This window comes from Varanus komodoensis, unplaced genomic scaffold (genome assembly GCF_004798865.1).
Source record: "Varanus komodoensis strain SLA01 unplaced genomic scaffold, ASM479886v1 scaffold52, whole genome shotgun sequence".
Classification (NCBI taxonomy): Eukaryota; Metazoa; Chordata; class Lepidosauria; order Squamata; family Varanidae; genus Varanus; species Varanus komodoensis.
In genome coordinates, this window is record NW_025336114.1 from 4,409,344 (window position 1) to 4,433,482 (window position 24,139).

Consider the following 24,139-nt stretch of genomic DNA (forward strand, 5'->3'; position numbering starts at 1 on the left):
ATTGTCTACCTGGACATTAAGGGAGAAAAACGTATTTGACAGTTCACTTTGAAATTAGAAATTGAAACATTTTTATCTGCAATTACTTTTCTGTTTTCAAATAAATCCGTATCTCCAGATAGCAAATGCTGTGACAAATTCGCTACTGTAGTTTTAAAAAGTCAGCCATACAAACCAATAATTTAGTATGGACAATGAGGACTGCAGTGGTAGTGACACCTGGTTAATACAACGGTCAGCTGATCTCAGGCTGGCCATTTAAGCAATTTTTTAAATTGTCAATGTGACAAGAGTTCTCATGTTTACTTAGAATAGATACTGTATCCTAACAGTCATATATCATTGCCTCCAAGAAACAAGCTGCAACAGGCAAGTTCAAGACTCTTTAAGAATGTGAAAAAGACATACTGTGTTAGATCAAAGTTCAGCATTCTGTTCACACAGGGTTGACCAGCTTCAGTCCCTAAGTCTAGGTATTTGTTTCGGGACATGATCTGGCTTGACCTGTTTAGCAGTCCCTTTGTGCTACTGGTCTTGAAGGACATGTTAGGACACTTCCTTGTTTAGATGCCTGCCTGTATTCAGGTCTGGAGGACACACCATGTTCCTAGCAGTAGCTTACTTCTGCAGCCTGATATGGTCATCCAGAGTCCTTCTGTGAAGAAATCTGCCCTTTTTAGGTTTTCTAGTCTGGTTGATACAATGCCTTTTTGACATACAGAGAAATACCTCTAGTATATCCTCCCTGGCCCCTCTATCTGGAGATGATCTTAGCTCTCAAGTTCTCTCTATTCTACCAGGTTTCTATAATGTTCACAGTATCAAGGTTTTCCTTGAAAAAAAGGCATTCCAATACTATTATTTAGGCTCATTGGCTTCCAGCATTAGCTCAGAAATCTGCTATCCTTCCCCAGATGTTTCTAGTATGTTTTCTGCAAATACTCTTAGGTCTTTTTGACTGCCCATGTTTCATCATATGTTTGCGGCCTATGTTCTCCCAGTCCCCAACTAGGCAATCAGAAACAGTTTTCTTTTCATCTCCTATGGATGATTCAACCTAAACTGGGTGCTTTTCAGTTTTTGTCAGTAACTGATTTATCTGAAAACTCCAGCTAGAAGCATTATAGGCCATTAAGGAGCTCTGAAGAGTGCTTAGGATCAACACTGTGCTTGGCTTTTAAAAATGGCCTGGAGTATAACAGTACAAATATAACCCCCTTTGGAAAGACAAAATGTTCACATGTACCAGAGATACTTTTATTAAAAATACATAAGAAATGAATCACAAACATGGGTGCGACAGGACAGAATTTATAAACTCAGTGTTGCTTGAAAGTGCATTGTTATCCCATGCTACCACTTCCCCAAAGCAAAGAGTCAACAGCACCCAAGAAAATAAATACATTCACCCCTTGGTTCCTGATTGGGCAACACAGGAAGAGGCTCAGTAGGTCATGGGAGATTGCCCAGGATCATGCTGAAAGTTCAGGTACATAATTGAGGAATGGAGCTGCATTATCCACAGGCTCATGTGTCCATTTCTGCAATGCAGTTTATCTTTGCTGCATTAAACACCAGAGGAGTAGTATCTAGGCAGACAGAAAGGGGTATCACTACAGAGATGCCTTATAAATGTCACTGTAGAGATGCCTTAAGCATTCCAGTTCACATTAATGATCACCCAAAATCCCTGCTGTAAACTGATCTGGAGATTCAACAGACTACAAGTTGACAACTTTTGTATGCTCCTTAGGGTACATAACTTTTCATGCTCCTAACTTCGGTGTTTCAGTGCTAAAGCAGGAACACAAGAGGAAGTCTTAAATCAGATTGTGAAGTATGCAAGAACTTATGTTGGCACTGCTCATGTGGGACATCCAAGACTGCATACTATCAGAATTCAACATTTATCTGCAGACTCTTGAGATGGCCAGCGTAAGTTAAGAGGTGCTCTGACTTGTAAGAATATTTAAAGTGCGCATCCAACCACTGAAAAATAGCTTGGGCTGATGTACCCTTTTAAAAAGCATATGTTTGCACATATCCATTATGCTCAGACACCCAAGAACACATTTAAGACTTATTATTTATGACTCTGCTAACACTAAGAATCTCTACTTTAGAAAAAAAGATGTAAACTACAACCAGGTTTTTATTCACAAGTACTGGAACACAGCCTCTCCAGGAAATATAGGCATCCATCCTCTGGCAGAAAGCATAAGATGTAATGGTCTCTTCCTGCCTGCCTGTCATTCTCCCAACATACAGACTAATTAGTGCAGTAGGCAATAGTCTTCATTTCTCCCTCTTCACTTATTAAGGTGGAGGTCAGATTCCTTATACCACCACAATGAGTCCAGTTACAATCAGACTATGTCTGGCTTTTCTTCCCAGCATCATGTGCAAGTGTGTGCAGCGCCTGAAAAATCATCCAGAAAGCATGCTGTGCCCACACAATGTTCACTGTGTCCATGTGGCAGCATATTTGGTGCATGGAAATGATCAGGCACAAACCAAGCCTTGGGCCTATGTTCACAATGCATGTATGCTGATGCTTTGGAGAGGACCAAGATGAGCTACTTAACCTCAGATATTCAGTCGGCCTTGCTGCTTTGACATTTTTACAAGGGCAGCATATGTAAATATGTAATTTCTCCATTTTCAGTTCAAAGTGCCTTGCCTGGTTTTGTTCTGAAACTGGAATCACTCGCTTTGAAGATGAGCCTGAGGGTGTGGAACACAGGCCAGACAGCAGTGGTCTCTGCATCCACAGCTACAAGATCAAGAACTCCAAGTCAGCCAGTGCTTTATCCTATAGCTTCTCTGTCCCATGGAAGTGCTCTCACCAGGTCCTTCCCTAAAGTCACTTCTCCCGCAGGACACAAACACCAGCATCACAACGTTGGGTCCCCAGTGATGTCACCACTTCCCAGTTGTCAATGATAGGATCATAGCACTCAATGCTGCTCAGGAGTGAGTTCCCATCATACCTGTGTGTGACAGAAGGTTACAGATGAAAATATATTGAAACTCTTGGAGGTAGGAGGGATTATTAAATCAGTTAAGAAATTATGGTAGTTTGTGAGGGGAGGCAAAACCATCTCCAAGTCAATTGAAACTAGAGCGTTTGCTTTTTTGTTTTTGTTTTAAAGAGATCAGTATGAGGCAAACTTTACCATGTTCATCCTTGCTCATGCTACCGCTATGGAACAATCTCTACATTACATTTTTTATAGAAAATCTGGAGTCATGGACAAAGTGGAGTCTATATTGTACATGTTGATAAATATTTTCATATAATTATGTGTTTGGTATGCTGTTGCCCACATTTGATATGCCATATAGGTAAAAATACTGGAGCTGTACTTCACAAAATACACTTTTGTTTTTGAATATACAGCTCAGTGTACAAATTAAAAACAACAGCAGCAAAGGAGCTGTGGAATCATTAAGCCCAGGACTGAGTGGAAACTGAAATAACTGCATGAATAAAAATGTTCTCTGCAGCTCTTTTCCCTTACTTCATTAGGGTTTGGAGCTGCAGTTCTGAGCTGATGAACTGAGAGAGAGAAACTTGCAGGCAGTCTGACTGTACGAGTATAGATGTACAGGGTATGTGTGACGTGTCTTCAGGGCACATGCCAAACTGGACGGAGGCTTAGCCAATAGCAAATCAGAGATCAGTTTGAAGAAGCTAGATAAAATAACAATGAGCCAGTTTTGTAGATCTGTGGACAGAGCACAAACTTTGCATGCAAAAGGTTGTGGGGTCAATCCATGGCAGCTCCATGTAGGGCTGGAAACATTCCTGCCTGAAACCTCTGAGAGCTGCTGCCCATTACTGTCAACCACACTGGGCTAGATGGACCAGTGGTCTATCTCAGTATAAGACAGCTTCCTATGCTCTTATGTTTACCCAAACCTCCAACAAACTGTATATGGGGAGGGTAGAAGGGGCACAGTTTAAAAAGGGACAGATTAACATGCTTGTAGAGCCATAAGGTAAAGGAAGTTTCAGATATGTCTAGGGCATATCTTTTTGAGTAGAGGAGGCCTGGCTGCTTACCCTGCTATGGCATAAAGTCTTCCCCTCAGCACAGTTGCGCCTACGTAACAGCGGGGTGTTGTCATGCTGGTCACTGTAGTCCAAGAATCTGTACGAATGTTATATGCTTCCACAGAGGAGAGATGTGCTGTTCCATCAAACCCTCCAACCACATAAATATGATCATTAAGCAAGGCTACTCCAGCTCCTAGGAAAAGAAACAATGAAATGTGATATCCACAGGAAAGCTTCCTACAATTAGGCATACACGGAAATAAAAGAGATCATCCCTCTTGCTGTCTGTAAACACATACTAAGTTGTGTGCAGTTATCATGATGCCTACCTTTTTAGTATCCATAGGTTAGCAATGTTGTCTGTTAAAAGTTAGCACAAACTATCCCCTAAACCAGGGGACCTTTAACACTCAAAGAGGCATTTGGACCTGTTTCCCACACAAAAGAAAACACTGGAGCCGCAAAACCCTTTTGACATCTAAAATGAAGATAACACTGCGCGCATTTATATTTATAGTTATTTATTTATTTATTTATTTATTATTATAACTTTATTTATGTATGTATGTATGTATGTATGTATGTATGTGACTTCTATGCCGCCCCATTTGCCGAAGCCTCGGGGCGGCTCACAAACCATAAATAAATAAAATTCAATAAAACAATATAAATTAACAATATAAATTAAGTCGCCCTGGCCAAAGAATAAAATGAATAAATAATATTAACTATTATTTATTTTATTTATTTATTTAGAAAATGTCTATGCCGCTCCATTCGCCAAAGCCTCGGGGCGGCTCACAAACATATCAATTAAAACATTATACAATAAAAATATAAAACAAGTTAACAATATAAAATAAGTCGCCCTGGCCGAAGAATAAAATAAATAAATAATATTAACAGTTAAAATGACGTTTGACCAAAAAGGTCTTCGCCTGGCGCCGAAAAACAAGTAACGATGGCACCAGGCGGACCTCTCTGGGGAGCGCATTCCATAGATTGGGCGCCACCACAGAGAAAGCCTCCTCCGAGTACCCACCCTCCTAATTTCCTTCACGGAGGGTTCCTGGAGAAGGGCCTCTCCCGCAGATCTCAGGGGGCGGGCAGGCATATATGGACATAAGCGCTCCTTCAGGTAGCCAGGACCCAAGCCGTTAACAGGTCATCACCAACACCTTGAATTGGGCCCGGACTTCAATGGGAAGCCATTTTATCTTAATACTATGTATATCTTCATTATGATTTAGCTGCAGCTCTTGTTCAGTCACTAAAAACTGGTATTTTTAATCTTACATTATAATCTAGTAGGACTCCTTTCATATATTTTGAATAGGAGAACAGAAGAGTGAAAGTTAGTGTTAAAGGGCTCCATGCATTAAATGGCAAACCCCATAAGTTTGTCAGCAGTAAAAGCAAATGAATCTACCCAAGTATCATTAAATGTTTGGTTTTCTTCAGAAACTTTTCTTCGATTTATCTAAGCGCTGTGCCAGCACAGGCCACAGATAGGCCAGCATGGGCTGCGGACTGGCCAGCGGCAGCTGCGAACTGGCCGGCACGGGCCACGGATCGGCGGCCGTTGTTTGGCTAAACAGTTGTTCTCTATTAAACAGCCATTAGTGCTACTTATGACTGATTTCTTCAATATATAAAATTTATATCCTCTTTTTCCACCAAAATGGTGTTCAGGGTATCAATAACAGACCTGTTGCTACTCTGCTATGATTAATGCTAATCAAGATGTATTAGGAAACAGGTGCTTACATTTCATTCCACAGCTTCCTACCCAGGATCAGAAATCTCACCTGAACGTTTGGTGGCCATTGGAGTGACATTTGTCCAATGTCCAGTATGGGGATCATATCGTTCCACAGAATTTAAGATGTTCAGACCATCATAACCACCTGAAAATGCATAGAGGAACCCAGAAAATGAGTTTCTTAATTTTATTTAGATGTTGGAGGCAAAACATGAGCAACACTTATAATAAAGAAAGATCCCTCACTCCAAACATCTTACAATCTGCAATCGAAAAGGGCTGTGAGCCACAAAGGAGCTGGGATAAAGGGACTGACTTTTACAACTGTACTTATATGCAGTATTTTAAAAAGTAGACAATGGACTCGTTGTCCATTGGACAATGCCTGTTCCCAGCTTCCTGCAGATAATCTATTTTCTTGAAAAGAATGAGAAAACTCTGTAAAAAAGATCTGGGAATACTGGGGGCACCAGTGGTATGTTGTATGTATGAGTACAAACATTATGTTCCACTGGAAAAATTGTGAAATTCTGAACACTACAATGAGCATAGGACACATGCTCTTCTTCCTATTTTCGAGGACAGTAAATGTTGCTCTAAGTACCTTGCTAATGTCTGAATATTTTAGTTCACTTTCCTTGAGAAGTTCAGTGAAAATTAACTTCATAAAAGTAATATCAAATATTCATATATAATTTAATTATTCCAATCTTTAGCCTTCAACCACATGTTACTGCGCTGATGAACACTTATTTATTTATTTATTTAAAACATTTTTATGCCGCCCCTTGGGGCGGCTCACAACAACAATTTGCTTAGGACAGCATGTCTTAAACTGCAACCAAGTTCCCTCTGTACTATGAAAACTAAAAGGACTGGTGCAATCAAGCAATTGCTGAGCTCTGTCCTACCAAATTTGCCATCTTTCCTCCATTTTTACTTTCATACATATGGGTTATTACTCTCAGATATTGGAATTCTGAATCTAGAGACATTCTAGGGAAGAACATGTTCATACTTATTGTATGCCTCAGGATGAAGGTAAATAATACTTGAAAATATTAGATTTGCAAGATTACCTCCTAATTTTAATTTCCTTGCATAGTCTTTTTACCAAACATGGTTAAAATACTAGTTCATATAAATTACATGATACTAAGATCACCTACCAAGACAGTAGATAATATTATTTGCAACAACCAGTCCTGCTCCTTCTCGAGCTGTCTGCATATCTCCCAACATGCTCCACTGATCAATGTTTGGATCATATCTCTCCATACTGGTATGGCGCCGGCTTCCATCAAAACCTCCAGAAACATAGATCATGTCTGAAACACAATATCCGGTTATAAGCTGGTGTCAGACATTTCAATAACAAAGGCTACATTTGGCATTCTCTTTATTAAATATTAAGTTCTTGACATTCTGCTCTATTTCTGAAGCACCCAAGAAACCTAACATTATTAGAAAGATAAAAAATCATTTTTAAAAACCAACCAATAAAAGCACAGAAGGCACAGTACAAAGGTATACTTCTGATGATGGGGATGTGGAACAGAGAATTGCTAAATGTAGCCAAGATATGCATGACCATACCTTGGTCTGCTCTTTTCCCAGAGCACAGTTGGAACACCCACCTGAGTTGTGTGAAAGCACTGCTACCTGAGCATCTAAGAGTAACATCTGATCCAGGAGTACTTTCATACCTGATTCTTCAGAAAGAGAGAAAATCTAACTACAACAGACTGAAATGGAATCTCTGGATCAACCATTCTACTGACCTAGAGTACTTCTATCTTGCCTGTTATAAATTTAAATTTGCTAATTCATATTCAGTCTTTTATCAACTTCAAATGCTTATTCAGGACCACCAAAGCCTCCTTGTGACCTGATGGAAAGAAGAGAACTGAGCATCAACAAACTGATGACACTGAACCCTAATTCTCTGGATGACCCACTCCAGCAGTTTCAGAATAGAACCATGCAGGGTACTATAAGCCAAAGGCCATTCTATTGTGCAGAAGCTATCCAGCATCAATTCCTAAGATCTGTTCTCCAAAACATCCAGAACTACTGGAAAATTGAGCCCTGAAGTCTAACTATGGTCAGATAGCTCATAAGGAAGCAATGATCACTGAAGAGTCCATATATTCCACACTGAGGCACTCCCTTTATCTAGTTATGTGCACAGATCATTCAGCAAAGCTGCTTCAGTTCTAAACAGGGTTAAAATGGATCCAGATCATGTGTACAATCCAAAACTCTCTGAAGCCAGGTTATTACCCTATGTCTGAGTACCTTGCCCAAGAATGGAACAAATAAGATTGGTCTAGAAAGATGCAAAGATAAAATCCTGGTTCATTAAAGATTTTCCTACTTCTTCCTTCAAACACAGCAACTCTTACTCAGAGGCATTAACTACATTCTCAATCATTCAACCAGTCCAATGATTGGAAGGCTAAGGATCAAGTTCACAATTGGCTGATCTCCTACCTCCAAGCATTCTGTCTACATTCTCAGGCTACACAAATGGAGATGTAATCATAACAGAACAAGCAGTAAAAATGTATATCTAAAGTCTCTGTCACCAATTCAGGCCTGACTGGATGTGAACAATTGTATCTGCAAAGAGTCTTGTAAATACCATCACTGCAGAAATCTATTCCTTTCATATCCTGTTTGTGGGCTTTCCACAGGAATAAAGTTGGCTTTTCATTGTTTAAAGCCAGCTCCTCAGAAAACCAGAGATGAATGAGTTCATACAAGTAAGGGAAGTTACCCCAGAATGATCTTATCAATTGCTCAAGTCATTTCTTCATTTTAGAGATTAGTCAGGTTTCAGCAGATTTGCTAGCTACCCCATACATAGCTTCTGAATATAATACCTACATAAATTCACATCATGAATGAACTAGAGCTAGGATCATTGAGAATGAAGGTCAAAATATTTGTGTTCCTGGGCATGATATTAATTCTAATACTTTTTTTCACCTTAAGCATTGATACAGATGATAAAAATGAAATCTACTGAAATTGCTCATTACAAATGGAGCAAAATCTACTTAGCAGTCCCTAAGACAGACATGAGCATGTGCATTTGTGAGTGTGTGAGAACCTGAGGCCTTTGCACAGCTTTTTTCCAGGCTCCCTCTTCTGCCAAGTCTTCACAGAAGGAAGAGAAAAATAAGTGTTTCATGCATCCATATTAGGCCAGTCAACAAATTCAAGTTTTTGTAGTTAATTAACCAACTGAAACAAATCACAGTATTTAAAATTGGTATTTTAGTAATATAAATTTACCATGGCCAAAATGATGCCATTAACTCTTTCGAAATTTATCTTACTGGACCTATACCATTAATGTGTATCATCAATAGCAGGATGACAGTAAATTAATCAATACTACCTCCCAGAGTAGTGGCCCCTGCTAGGCCCCGTCGAACATTCATCGGAGCCACAGAGTACCAGATGCTGTCTTCATCAGATGTGTAATCCAAGCATTCTACTGAGCTGAGACGAGAACGGCCATCGTATCCACCTATTACATATATCCGATCGTGCAAAGAAACTGTAGCAACATAGCGTCTTTTACGGCTGATGCTCTACACATGTTAAAAGAGAGAGAGAAAGCAATCGATAACCTTTGATATTTCTAAGTAACACTGGCACTTGCAATTTCCTAGTGCTGCCAGAGTCTATAGATAGATTCTATATATGCCAGGTGTGTGTGCATGCAGTGTTGGGGGGAAGAGAGAGAAAACAAATGTGAAAAAATGATCAGTGCAGATAAAGTGTTGCTAGTCAAAGTGGACTCATGCAGCAAAGCTTATTACTTCTATAAATCCATTTTAGTTAGGACAGAAATTTTCAATTTCATGGATTCCCTTCTTTAGCATGCAGCATACATTTTTGGTTCCCTTATATAAAACAAACAAACAAAAAACCCTCAATGGAAAGCCGTGAATAAGAACCAACAGTTTTTGACACACAAGGACATGGCTTGCTAATAGATTTAGAAAGCATTGGCTTGAGTGCTGGATATGAGCAAGTTGAAATTTCATCTGATTCACCATTGCTAGCTGCTATACATAAGATATTTTTCTTATGCAAGTATCATATGGATACAATACCTTCAAACTGTTTCTCATATATTTTTTCAGCAATCTTTATGATAAAAGACAGTAGTGGAGAATACATGGCTCTCCAAAAGTTGTTGGACTGTAACTCCCATCAACTCCTATTGTTTGTCATCTAGGGCTGATAAAAGCTGTAATTCATCAATATCTAGAGAACCACATGTTTACCAACAGTGCTATATTGCAAGACTAGTGCTACTTCAATATTTTAGATTTGGGGGAGGATTTAGGAGACTTGGGGGGCAACCTGTGAATTCATGAATGAGTAGATATTTGAGCTGGGAATTTCCTAAGTTGCAGTTCATTCTTTCAATTATTAATCTAAAATATTAATCTAAATCTAACACATGGACTGGCACCCATTCAAACAGTGGGAAGTCACCACCCCACTTTCTCTGAGGTTTATGGGTAGAGCGAGAGAAATATGGTTACTGTGCACAAATAATGGTGTACAGACTTTATACTTTTTCCTACACAAAGGAAACGTGTAACAAATCATCTTTGTGAAGCTCTCCCCCTGGCAACATTGCTTTTTAAAAAGAGGTGCTGAGGCACTGGTATTTGCATTAGTTATTAACATGCAGTTAGCTCATTAGTGTGCATAATCAGACTTGCCAAATATACTTTAACAATGTGTAAGTGGCATATTATCGCTGTTGTTGCAAAAATGTGGCAAAGCAAAAAATTACATACCGGTAGGAAACTCCATTCCTGTGTCTTTGGGTCATATTTCTCCACCACATCAATAGGTGACTGCTGACTTCCAAAACCCCCAATTACTAAGAGAACTTCATTGGCACCTGAATGAACATGGATCACCAGAATGTAAGAATCCAACAGGAAAAAAAGAAAGCATTCTTAGGCCAAGTTTGTACATTCTGTTTCGAAAAATGGATCTTAAAATTGAACAACAGTATCTCAGAGTACATTACTTTTCTTATTAGCAGCTGATGTTATCCTTAACCTTAAATGGTCTAGAATGGTCTGGCCTGGTCGGATCTGGAATGGTAGAGCTGAGCAACACACCAGGCTTAAACCCTCCTGACATACTATTCAAGTTCCTAAAAACCTCCAACACAGGAGACTTGATTATTTCATCAGCCTATACTGCTTCAATTAAAAACCTGTAGGCAACTATTCAGCAAGCATGCTAGTCCTATTTATTTCAACAGAACATTAGCAAGCATAACTAAGCATTGGAGTGTATCATTGCATTTCATTTTTTTCTAGTTAACCTTATATTAACAACTGCATTTCATTTTTTGAGATTTCTTCTTCCCCATCCCCCTGCACACCTGTACAGACATCTTCAAGACTAGGTAAATATGATAATAAGAAAACAGTTCTAATTTAATGCAAAACTGAAGAGCAATATTAAAATCTCATGTATTTTAATGCAAACCAATCAATCCTTTGTTTTTAACTTAACACTATTAATCAGTCACATTAGCTAGTACAATAAAATCTTCAGCTCTCTCTGAATAGAAGTGAGTAATTTTGCTCACTTCTAGAACATCCTGAGAATATAGCATTTCTAAATATTTTGTGTTTTTCCCATCAGTGTGTCATCAAGGAATTTAAATATTTGCAAATAATTTTCAGATTTATGGCATCTAAGAATAGCAGGAACACATTTTTATTTTATTTATCAATCTTTCTGAATAATTTGTAAAAATACTTTTCTGGAAAAGCTTGTTGAAACAAATAAGTAGATACTTAATACAGCATTTTTAGAAATCTGAAAATGTTTTTCTGGGTTAGACATTTTGAGCATGCTGGAAAACAAGACATTAGATATAGGAATATAACATTACTATTTTCCAGTCATTTTGATATGCATTCTTTTGTTGCTTACCCAAACGTGCTCTAGTCCTTGGACCTTGCATTTGGCTCCGAAGCTCAGGCCTTAGATGAAATTTCTTAGCTTCATCTACAAGGTCTCTGCACTGCAAACTACAACGAATAAAAGGCTGGGGAAGACATATGAGCATTATACAATTTATACAGGTTCTGTAGTTCCTCAAAACAATCCTACAATTAGTAATACACTGAGAATTGTATCTGAGAGAGTGCTGCTAAAAGCAATATAAAACCTTCTGACCTGTATTCAAATTGTATCTAATTCTGAACATTAGCAATTATAAGATAAATTGGTATACAGAAAATAAAAGGTTCCAAACTGATTGTGGAACAAATTCTGAAACATTCCTTAACATAAGTTGTGGAGTTTATAAAATCTTATGTTTTACATTAATATATGCCTATATTGTGAACTCTAAACCAAGTTAACCACATATTAGGAAAGGCTGCATTAATTCAGAAATATTACAAAAATTAAGCACTATAATGCACTTATATGGGGAAAAAACCTCTTACTGGCACCTCTGACAGAAACCTAACTCAAGTGCAGCTTTCATGAATGAACATTAACATTGGTTCAAGGGGGTTTTATTTTAGCTTAATTAGTCTGAAATTAAAGCTATACTATGGATATTGATTTGTTACTCTGATTTGGTCAATTTCTACCTCTTTCAGCAGTACTCTAGAGGTGTTCCATCACTAACTATTTGGGTGGGTCACCTAACTCCACATACGCGTTTGGGTGTGTGTATGCAAGAGGCTCTGGGAAGTGAAAAAGAAATGAATGGAAAAGTTCCTTTCCATGTGTGTGCTTCCATTCACAGTTTCCAGAAATAAAGATAAAATACTTTATTGCCTTTTTTCCTGAGAAACCTAGGCAGAACTTTTATAGTAAGGAGGGTATGACTTTGCTATGACAACTGCAGAGTATTTTAATAATTGTGTAGCAGACTGAAATTTGGACATATGATCTATTTTAATACTGCTATTTTGTTATATTTAAATTTGACATAGTAAAAACCTATGGCTAAAACAAATGAGAACTAAAAATGGAAAGTATTTTTATGAGATAAAAATACAGCCAATGTGGTACAGTCCGGAAGTCTTCCCAAAGTTTCTAGATCATCCTTTATGATCTAGTACTGTAGTGTCTAAAATGGACTGTCATTTCTTTATTTGGGATTCACAGAACTCATAGCTGTGCTCCAGTGTTAATATGCATTTTAATGGTGTAGGAGATGAGGAGTGGCTAGGTTCATGAGGGCATTTATTTCACAGTGTCAAGATCTATGTTCAATTGATTGGCTTTGGATATTTTTATGGATTCATATACAATAGGTTGAAGTAGATAGCTTTATAATTATTCCTCAAAACATGTCAACATTGTGAGTGACAACTCTTTCCTGAAGAGAACCAGAAACATCTCCCCATGTTCTAATCATGTACATAATTTATAAAACAGCAGTTATAGTATTAAATTAGACCAACTCCACAAACTGCTTAATAAGGCAATTGGCATTTACCTCAGTGTCTATGACATCAGTGATGTAGCGCGGGGTGAGGAGTGGCATGCGCACATACTGCAGAAGCTCTGGCAGGGATGCTTCCCGTTCTTTCTTTGAGTGCTTTACCCAATTAATAACTGCCTCAAAGACAGGCTCTTCAGAATCCACCTATAAGAGAAGGCATGTTGAAGGGCAAACTGGAATTCACAGACTCCTAACCAATATTTCACTAGTTTATTTTTTGGTTGGGTTCTAATATGTTACATGCAAGGACCATGTAGCATCTCCTTTACTGGTTTGTACAGCAACAAAGTAGCTTTTACCTGAATTTCATCACATTTGATTAACTTTTCTACTTCTTCTTGATTTAGCAGTATAAACTCTTCATGTTGAACTACATCTGGGAAGTGTTTCTGGCTGAAGACCTCAGCTGCCTGCATTAAGTCAACACAATTATGTGTTTCAGCAAAATCTCGGATACCCAAACAGTTTGATGGATCCAGCTGGCTTTCCAGGAACTCACAGCAAGCCTGCTTCACTCCTACAATAAAATGAGCTGATTATTTGGACTTTAGATGGCCAAACCACTGCTCTGAAAAAATATTTCAAAGAACCACATTCTTTTTTAAGAAAATTAGCCATGGAACAATACAAATCAATCAATCTAACAAATATCAATTCTTTTCATCTCCCTAGCCTTCCATTTTACTTGGAAGCAGTATTGAATTTTGTAGGTACTGAATTAAAGAAACTGTGTAAGATTAGTAAAACATTTAAAAAATATTTTAAAAGCTGTGCAAAGCAGGGCTGGAAAAAGTATGACCAAACATGCACATAGTAGTAGCAAAATATAAATAAATTAACCACAATGTTGCACTGCACGCTGCTGCTTTACACAATCAGTTTCCAATAGGTCTGAATGTAGTTTGTGGTGTGATGTGTAAACAACCCAGTTTGCACATAACAGTGGCAAGCCATGGCTTAACCTATCCACAATTTGCTGTGGCAAACATTTGCTGTGTCATTTTAAATATACAACTTTGAACTGGCTCAATCAGAAGTTGTTCCATGACATCTGAACCAGGAAACAATGTGTTTACTCTGAGTTAACATACAATTAGTTGTTAAGGTAACTGTGGGTTATTCAACTCACAGTGAACAGATAGGCCCTGTTCTCATGTGATGACAACTCATTCTTTAAAAAAGAAAAAAAGATTGGGTGTTGCAAAAAAGTAGCACACTCATTTTTTGCATACAGCCTACAATCAACTCCTTTTTAAGTTACACAGCAGGACACATGAGCTCTAACTGCTGGGCTAGTCCCACAACAAACCATGCGATAACTGGAGTTTGCAGGCATAATGTATAGCCTGTGTAAAAGCCAATCATGAGTTATGTTTTAAAGCAGAAGAAGCAGGAAGGTTTTAGGCAGCACATCTACTCATATGTGACAACCCATTCATTTTTCAAAGAATAGGTTGTCATTACAGTCAAACCAGGCCATAGTCTTCACATTCAGACAGCACAGAGCAACTTCCAACTGGAGGCTGCATATTCAAACACAATCAGTAGGTTGTTTGCGAGTTAAACAACTCAAAGTTAACGTACAATTAGATCCTAGGTTAATTTTGGTCGTTTAACCCAAGAGTAATCCATAATGCCTGAGTTGGCACAACACACAGCCACCTTTCATTAGAGAAACAGGACACTGCTTCTGCAAAGCAGAAATGACTTGCACATGGAATGCAACCCAGCAAGTTGTGAGTTAAAGGGCTGTAAAGGTTGTGCACCCTATTTTAAAGGAAGCCTCCTTATATTTTACACTGTCTTATATTTATTTTGTTAACTGAACTGTAGTTCTGGTGTACTTAGGAATGCCTTCTTTCATATGAAGCTCCTGCATATTCTCACCTGTGTTTTGGAACTCACTCAGTTGAAAATGTTTTTGTTCATCTCTGCTTTAGGTAAAGGTTTGTATTGGCAACAGCTAGTCTAATATTCCATCGCTATGCTATAAAGCCTCTTTTGTGCTTAATGTTCAGTAAAATACAGAAAATGAGCAACATGGCTCAAGAACTCCACAAGATCTCCATCCCTGATCTACAAAATGTTGCCATTACCTTTCAGCTGAAGCAGACAGGCTGCTGGAAGCAACTCTTGAACATTTTCCACTGTCACATGAACAGTTTCTGTGTATACAAAATCCAGCAATATTTCCATAGTTGAGGCTGTTAGCCCTTGGATATCCACATAAGGTTTATCTTTCTCTGAAAGCTGCAAATTACAAATGAGAAAAGCAATGCTTTGGTTATATATTAAATACTGACCTTTAAAGATTAATAATTTTTAATGGGCTCTGAAGTCAAATATGGAAAACTTAAAAGTGTAAGCTGCTTATTGAAGTTTCCTAGGGTGCAATTTAATAGGAATGGCTATAAGCTTCTGAACTCAGATGATTACAGGGCATCCTGTGCAGGTGGGAGGAACACAAAGTAGAGGATCACCTCTGCAGAAGATTTTGGACATTAAACTGTGCTGCTTTGGTCAGGGAAGGAAGGAGACTGAGGTTCGCCCTTGATAAGTTGTATGTTGGTGGTACCAGTCTCCTCTCTTCTTCCTGAAACTTGGAGAAGCAGCCAGAGCAGTTCTTTCCACAACAGATTCAAAATGATGAAGGGAGGCGCTCTGAGTGTGCCAAGAGTGGTGCTGTTTTCAAGAGCTGTAACTCCAAAAAATACTATGGTTTGTTCAATGCTGTCCAGGGGCTATAAAATTGCATTACTAAAGAATGTTATGTTATGAGGTGATCTATAAATATAATAAATAATTTTAGACAATTGGGAAGAGTTAGGAAGCATATTTCAACAAATGGAAAATATGATACCTACCAAATTTTCTTGCAATAACCATAAAAGTATAGTTTGCAAGATCAGAGGGAAATCTAGATGACATGTTTTAAAATGTACTGGGAGACAAACATTTATTCACTGTAACCAATTAAGAGTAATCTCTGTTTCATTTCCAAACCACATGAAAGTCATTTTCATTCTAAATTCAGGCTTGAAATAATAAAAATACAGCATTGCAAGTAAGTTACTAGTCCAAAAAATACATTTGTTGTTGCTATGTACCATTAAGTCATCTCTGACTTATGGCAATTTTATGAACGAATGCTCTCCAAGATGAACTATCCATGACAGCCCTGCTCAGCTCTTGTAAATTCATGGCTGTGGCTTTCTTTATGGAGTCAATCCATCTCACATATGGTCTTTCTTTTCTTCTTCTAGCCTCAACTTTCCCTCACATGATTGTCTTCTCCAGAAAGTCTTGCCTTCTCATGATGTGTCCAAAGTATGACAGATTCAGTTTTGAAAGTTTTGCTTCTAGGGATGCAAAGGGAAAGTTCTCATTTGTTTTGTTTTAGGAATCACTTATTCATCTTTCTGTCAATTCAGGATAATCACAAAACTCTCCTCCAGCACTGAGTTTTGAATGAATCAATTTTCTTCCTCTCAGCTTTCTTCACTGTCCAGCCTTCACACTCATACACAGTGATCAGCAATACAATAGAACAGATTATCTTGGCCTTGGTCTCCAGTGAAACATCCTTACTTGATTATTTTTTCTAGTCCCTTCACTGCTGCCCTTCTAAGCCCTAGTCGTCTCATTTCTTGGTTGAGATCACCATTTGAACTGATGACTGATTTAAGGTAGGCAAAATATTTCACAATTTTGATTTTTTCCATTGTTGATAAAAAAAGTTTTCTAATTCTTCTGTAGTCATGATTCTTGACTTAGTATTCAGCTGCAGCCCTGCTTTTGCACTTTCTTCTTTCAGTCATTTCAATTTATCACTGCTTTCTGCCAGTAATATGCTATAAACTATATATCTTAACTGACTGAAGGTGTTCTACCAATTTTCATTCCTTCTTCCTCTGATTCTAATCCAGCTTTATGTGTTCTGCATACAAACTGAACACATAGGGAGATAAAATACACCTATAAGCTGTCCTAGCACTACCTTCTTATCCACGATACAGGTTATGCATCAGGACAATCCAGTGCTGAAGCACAGAGCTTCTTGTGATCCACACAAAGATTTCACTGTAGTCTACAGAGCACAGACTGATCATCTTCTGAAATTCTTTGGTGTGCTTCAGTAGCCAGTGTATATTTGCAAAATGATCTTAAGTGCCTCTTCCTTTTTTAGAATCCAGCTTGAAAGTCGTGCATTTCTTGCTTGATATAGGCTAGTATTTTTTGGTGCAATACTTGAACATCACTTGCATGGGAAATTAGTGCCAAGGTCCTGTGGTTGCTATACTTTTTTGTATCTCCTTTCTTGAAGACTGGAGTGTATATTGAGAGTTTCCAGTCTGTGGAGTATTGTTTTCCATATTTGCTGGCATATTGTTAGGATTTGGATCAATTTGGTCTCTGCAGCTTGGAATAGTTATATAGTTATCCTATCTACTCCTATCTAGTTCTACTGGCATCCCATCAAGTGTTTTTAGAGAAGGTTTGACTTTGACGTTGCTTTCGAATATTTCAGACTCTTCCTCATAGGATTCTTTTTTGAAGGAAGTTGATATGTTTTCATCTTATATGTATAATTCTGTATATTGTTTCCACTTTCTCTTTATTCTCTTCTGGTCAGACAGTGTATCCCCCTGCTGTCTTTTAGCATTCCTATTCTAGGTTTGAATTTCCCCTTGAACAAAAACATGTACTGACTTGCTAATCCATGATCTACCTGCATTAGGTCATGCAGGTAACAGTAATCAAATACTAATTTAAAAAGTCACCAACATTTGAAAAGCTTCTCTGGTCACCTGAAGATAGTATACACAATGGGCAACCAGCTGATTGTTAAAAATTCACTCTTATAAATTGTTAAATAATTATAAAAAGTGAGCTAACTGAAAAGCTAATCTTAATAAAACTCAAAAACATTCAGAAGTATGTGACTGTACTTTTTTCCAGCCATACCAGGTAGTTTAATAATTTTGTCTTCTTATACAGTATACTATTTTTCATCAATGCTCTTTTCCAAAGGTCTCAGGGTTGTGAGTATGAACATAAGGGAGGAAGTCTCTGATTCAAATTAAGTATCGTCAGTTGAGACTAAGAAAACATTTCTATGGTGATGCCCATAAGCACCAAACTTAGAGGCTTCGGGTTATTCAGTACAGAGTGGGAGAAGTGGTGCAGCTCCTGAACCATTTAGAATTCCTATTTTCCTGTCCAGGATTTTTACTACATGGGCTTTTTTGCCCATCCAATTGAAGTGTTTTGGAGAGGAATGGAAGAAGAGGTATCAAGATAGCTTGCATCCTGGGCTCTCCAGTCCACACTCCCTGAAATGCCCCCTTTCTCTGTTGCCAAATTCACTTCCTTAATCTCAGAGACCAGCCAGCATAGTTCTTTCCAAGTTGGCTTGGGGGTGAGGGCAGAGCCCTAATTCCTAGCCTTGACATTGGTGCACTTTCTCTGACCTTAGATCTGGAAATACACAATATCCTATGGCCTCTCAGAAGGTGCCTAAGGTTTGCACCCTAAATACCCAGCGGGGCAATAATGTGTAGAATGTATTTAATTGACTGTATTATGTGTAAAACTGATTGTTACAAAAAGAAGATACGGCAATGTACAAAAGGGAAGAATTGTGAAAGCTCCCTCTTATGCAACTAGGCTACTTACCACTGCAAGCAAGCCAAGACATGGACAGAAGTCGGATGCTGGGGTACCTAAATGGAAGCCTTTGCCAAAGCTTCTATTTCCATTCACACAGGAGAGAGAAGGCTAAGGATGAAAAGTTTATGGGGTAGTGAATTTATGTGGTAATAACACTGGGCAGAGCCAATGTTGCTGTCCCTGTAAAAAATCAGTTGCCAAGCCTGTTTCCTATTAGAGTTCTACAGTCGTCAACATATGTGCTGAAAATTAATCAAAGAATAAAACATTGGAACAGACAATTACCATTACATTTAATGTCTTGTTCACATTTTTGCTAAACTTATCTTAAAGACTTGGAGGTGACATAATAACTTAAAATGTAAGGATTCAGAATGTGAATCAAGGCTACAGTGCAATCTGCAACACAATGCTAGGCAGCTTGTATGAACTTGTATAAGACTACAGCTAATACTAATTTTTGTCCCAATAATCTGTTCATATGTTTCTTCAAATAGTCCACTTCACTATTTAGCAGCTTTCATTTTTATATATAAATAATTTTATATGCATTTTTAGAGCTGAATCCCATGCGTATTTTGGCATAAACAAGTTCTATGGATTTACTCCTAAGCAAGTAGGACAGAATTGCAGTGGAGCTGTGCAATCTTAGACATCTCTACTCAGAAGCAAGCCCCAATGAGTTCAGTGAATCTAGGACTGCAAGCCTTACTGTCATGTTTGCACTGTTAAAGCTGCATTACAATGGACTTTGTTAGTTGCATGAATAAAAAGTATTGTGTATTTTGCCTACCTCACTGGTGAACATAGCACAGAAATAGTCACTGCAAGCAGCTAACACAATGCGATGGGCTGGAAAGTCTTTCTGCTCCACACGTAGGGTCACATCACAAAGTGTGTTACTTTTTCGCAGAGAATTCATTGCATTAAGAATGGACTTGGCATGAGAGTTAGTCATTATATCCTTAGGAGCCATAGTGAGTTACTTCAGCAAACGAGAATGTTGAGACAGCAGGCTCAGAGTATGTGTAACCTGTGAAGAGAATGTGCTTCACTTATGGCCTGTAATGAACATATAGCCAAGTTTGACAAACATAAAAAGGTAGAAAAAGAGGAGCTTAGTTTCCCTACTTCTTCATTTATTTCTTAAATTTATATACTGCTTACTTGGCAGGTGACCTTAGGGCAGTCTATAACAATAAAAAACCAAAAACAGTACGTACAACAAAGCACAAGCAGTAAAAGTTAACAAGCAGAACAGCAGGTTAAATACATACTGGGTAAGGAAGATCTTAAAATGGCAGCTGAATTTAACATTAGGCAAGTTGCCATGGGAAAGCATACCACAGATGGGGAGCCACTACATAGAAGGCTCTTTTCATCACAGCCATCCACTGCACATTGTGCGAGGGGGCAGTTGATTTGAAGCCCATGTTATCTCTTTTCCAATTGTCTTAGTCAGGCTTATGACCTGTTCTACTCAGCTGCATTCCAATTACCAGAACTATTGAACATAGCAAAGTTATACATTGGGGAAAGTTTAATAGAGAACTCTCTGAACATATTACTTCACATTTATCTACTATCAGATATGTGAAAAGTGAATTGTAAAACATCAAAATGCTACAAGGACACAATTTAAGATAGTAAAGGGAAAATTTGGTGCAAGGTTAAGGCATGAAAGAGGTGAAACATTGTTCGACCAGAAAAATAAAGAAATGAACGTTATCCTCAGTGCAGCTAACATTAGCTAAACATTTCTACTTTATTTAATTCTCCTTGATATCAATTAATTCAACTGAACTCAGACACTGTAATAGTAACAAACATACTTCTAAAATAGATTAGAAGAACAGATGAACTTTTTAGGAAGCAGGGAAAAGGGTAAGTAGGGAAAATATCACTTGAGAAGTGATATTTAACAGTTGGAAAACTCAGGAGAACTCAGACTAAGACTTAGTTTATTATTATTAATTGCATTTCTATACCACCCCATATCTAAAGCTCTCTGGGTGGTTTACAGTTCTTTGGCTCCTGAGAGTTCTAGAGATGTTTATCTTTTCTGAGACTGAAGACTGTTCCAACCTTGGAAAGGGAGACCTAATCTTGGATTTCCCTTCCTTGTCTCTGGCAAAAGATCTGCAGGTCTTACTTTCCCAAGACTGAAGCTGAAGCTTTGGAAATTATTTCACAATAGGATTACCCTGCCTGTTACTGTTTTGCTGTAGCCAAATTTGAACTAGGAACTTAATTACATATAGCCCAAACTTTTAGCCACTATTTTGCAAATCAAATTTGGAAGATGGGAGAAGAAAACATTTCTCCACCTCAAACCATCCAATCATATTTACAATCAAGTCTTTACATCTATATACAATTGTATGAAGAAAGGCTTACTTATTCTACTTAATTCTACTTAAATACACAAAACAAGAGATGAGTTGCATTCAAAATGGGCATCAACCTGGAGCCAGAGCAAGTTGATGAATCTTTTATCGGGTACTTCTAGAATGAAAAGCACAAAGCTCCAGAAATGTGAACTTGCTGCCCACTGGCCAGCAACACAGTTTTTTTCTATCACTGAGGACTCTAGCTTAGTTCTTATAAACCAAACATATAAACTATTATTAAAATACTACAGTAGATATTTAACAGCCAGATCCTATGCATAACTCCCTGAGTGTGATTATGCTTACTCCAAAGAAAGGGAACATATTGTAAATTGACTCAGTATTTAGTAGTATAATGTTATTCCTCTTCTCATTACCGCACATTCTTCATTTACAATTTCCAACATATCAGATTTAGGCCAGCCCTCTTAGTTATCTTGTTTTCCCAGCTGCAATGTATAACTGTGAAAGCTGGACCGTAAGGGAGACTGAGTGCCAAAGAATTGAGGCCTTTGAATTGTGGTGCTGGAGGAGACTCCTGCGAGTCCCTTGAACTGCAAGGAGATCGAACCAGTCAGTCCTAGAGAAGATCAACCCTGACTGCTCTTTAGAAGGCCAGATACTGAAGATGAAACTCAAATGCTTTGGCCACCTAATGAGAAGGAAGGATTCCCTGGAGAAGAGCCTGATGCTGGGAACAACTGACGGCAAAAGAAGGGGATGGTAGAGAATGAGGTGGCTAGATGGAGTCACTGAAGCAGTGGGTGTGAACTTAAGTGGACCCCGGGGAATGGTGGAGGAATGTTGCCCATGAGGTCACAATGGGTTGGACTTGACTTCGCAACTAACAACAACAACAATCTGTGCTGAAACAGATGGACCTTATTGTTTACAAAGAGTTTGGGAGCAAATCATATGGTTGCAGAACAGAAGCATTTATAAATAAGCAGTTTATGAGCTCATGTCAGCACTACAAATTTTAAACATCATTTAAAGCAAGTAAGCCACCAAAAACTCACAGAGTCACCATAAGGTGGAGACGACAGCACATTAACAACAGCAAACCATCACAACTCCCCCTCCCCTAGCATCCTAATAACTGTATTTTTCTGAAAGTACTGTGACTTGACTCCCAAATTACTCCCCACTATCCACCTCTAAAAAGCCAGCTGTAACTGGCTTGTAATGTATAGCAAATTACACCTGTCTGCATTTATTTATTTACTTGGAGTTTTTGTATACCATCCCATTCGCATAAGCCTCAGGACAGCTTCCATACAATAAACAAACAAACCATATAAATAGTACACATAAAATCCAGATTCACCCTGGCTGTAAATTTAAAACCAATAGATAATATTAAAAGTTGTTAAGATAGTTTAAATAAAAAGGTCTTGGCCTGGTGCCAAAAACAAACAACGACGGCGCCAGGTGGACCTCTCTGGGAAACGCATTCCATAGGTGGGGCACCACCACAGAGAAAGCCCTCCTCTGGGTACCTAGTCTCCTAATGTCTTTCACAGAGGGTTCCCGGAGAAGGGCCTCTGCTGCCAATCTCAGGGGATGGGAGGGCAAATATGGAAGCAGGCATTCCTTTAGGTATCCAGGTCCCAAGCCGTTAAGGGCTTTCTAGGTGATAACCAGCACCTTGAACTGAGCTCGAACTTCGATGGGGAGCCAGTGAAGCTGGTAGAGGACTGGGGTTATGTGAGAGTAATGCCCAGTCCCCATCAGCAACCTGGCTGCACTATTTTGCATGTGTAACACAACATCTTAGATATTTCCTATGCTACATTTGTCCTGAAATATGCAAGCAAACAAATCTATTTCAGAACTAGCCTTCCTCACGGATGCAACTGGTTGTGTTGACTAATGGGTGTCCATACTTCATGCAGGCTAGCTACAATGTGGGAATAAACATATTTTTTCAGAGGTGAACTCTCCAAAGGAGCTACTTTACTCATAAGAACTACAGCCTTGGAGTACTCTCTAAACATGATACAGAGATACACATTATGCATATACACATACAAGTTCGGGCGAGGAGTCCCACGAGATAGCACATCATCGCCTGTGTCTGCGAGTAGAAAGAACCACCAGCCTAATAACATTGCCAATTTGGCCACTCACACCCACGGTAACGCAAAACCTTTATTCTTCAAGATAGGGAAGCTATAGTTTTAACTATGTAGCACTAAATGGGAGCTGTCACTGTGGTTCCGACCCCTTAAAAAGGATAAGTTTCAGCATCTTGAGAGAGGCGAGCAATGAAGAGGAACTCCCCAGTCCCATTTCTTACGGCTTTACCTCCAGGCTCCTCCCCGGGGCCAGTCGACACCTAGATGCAAACAGCGAGAGGGAGGGACCGAAGGGGCAGCTCAAGAACTCTTATTTTCTGCTCAGCCGCACATGAAAAGTGACAGGTGGAGCCACATATCTGGTCTGCAGCCAGTTTCTCTGCTCAAACTCACCGGGCCGCTGCCGTACCCTCCCCGTAAGGGGAGAGACTCCCGGCTCCTCAGGCCCACTCTCCTTCCTCTTTTGCATCGGGCGCACGTCGATGACGTCACGAGAGACGCCGAGGCCTAGACTTCAGAAAACCATTTCTTAGCTAAATCCATAGGTAAAAAGCGCTGCAGGCCGACGGGGAGGCTCAAGACAAGTATTCGATGGTTCTGCACTGCCTTGGTTGCTGAGCAACGCGCGGGAGACTTGTCGGTATTCGACGCTCC

At 38.8% G+C, this 24,139-nt stretch overlaps 1 protein-coding gene across 6 annotated transcripts; it reads right to left on the reverse strand.

Moving 5' to 3' along the window:
* Window positions 1–1,243: 1,243 nt before the first annotated feature.
* Window positions 1,244–23,969, reverse strand: KLHL12 (kelch like family member 12). 6 transcript variants are annotated; one of them, XM_044447577.1, is made up of 13 exons: window positions 23,879–23,969; window positions 19,811–20,050; window positions 19,024–19,125; window positions 15,444–15,597; window positions 13,647–13,864; window positions 13,342–13,491; window positions 11,814–11,928; window positions 10,652–10,758; window positions 9,229–9,424; window positions 6,992–7,150; window positions 5,869–5,967; window positions 4,067–4,253; window positions 1,244–2,990 (listed from the first exon to the last, which is right to left on the reverse strand). In XM_044447577.1, the coding sequence occupies exons 2-13, from the start codon at window positions 19,991–19,993 to the stop codon at window positions 2,864–2,866; spliced, it is 1,797 nt and encodes a 598-aa protein (XP_044303512.1). In that variant the 5' UTR covers window positions 19,994–20,050; window positions 23,879–23,969; the 3' UTR covers window positions 1,244–2,863. The 6 variants fall into 6 exon arrangements, with proteins under 6 accessions (XP_044303512.1, XP_044303509.1, XP_044303510.1 ...); XM_044447574.1 differs by lacking the exon at window positions 23,879–23,969 and adding an exon at window positions 23,715–23,872; XM_044447575.1 differs by lacking the exon at window positions 23,879–23,969 and adding an exon at window positions 23,439–23,674.
* Window positions 23,970–24,139: the final 170 nt, after the last annotated feature.

Bases quoted from the DNA above. Each gene is read 5' to 3' on its own strand.
- KLHL12 (XM_044447577.1), bottom strand. From the start codon at position 19,993: ATGGCTCCTAAGGATATAATGACTAACTCTCATGCCAAGTCCATTCTT. The intron at 13,865-15,443 runs GTAATGGCAACA...ATTTTATTGTAG, and splicing joins CTGTCTGCTTCAGCTGAAAG to GAGTGAAGCAGGCTTGCTGT. The intron at 13,492-13,646 runs GTAAAAGCTACT...CTTCTCTTATAG, and splicing joins TCAAATGTGATGAAATTCAG to GTGGATTCTGAAGAGCCTGT.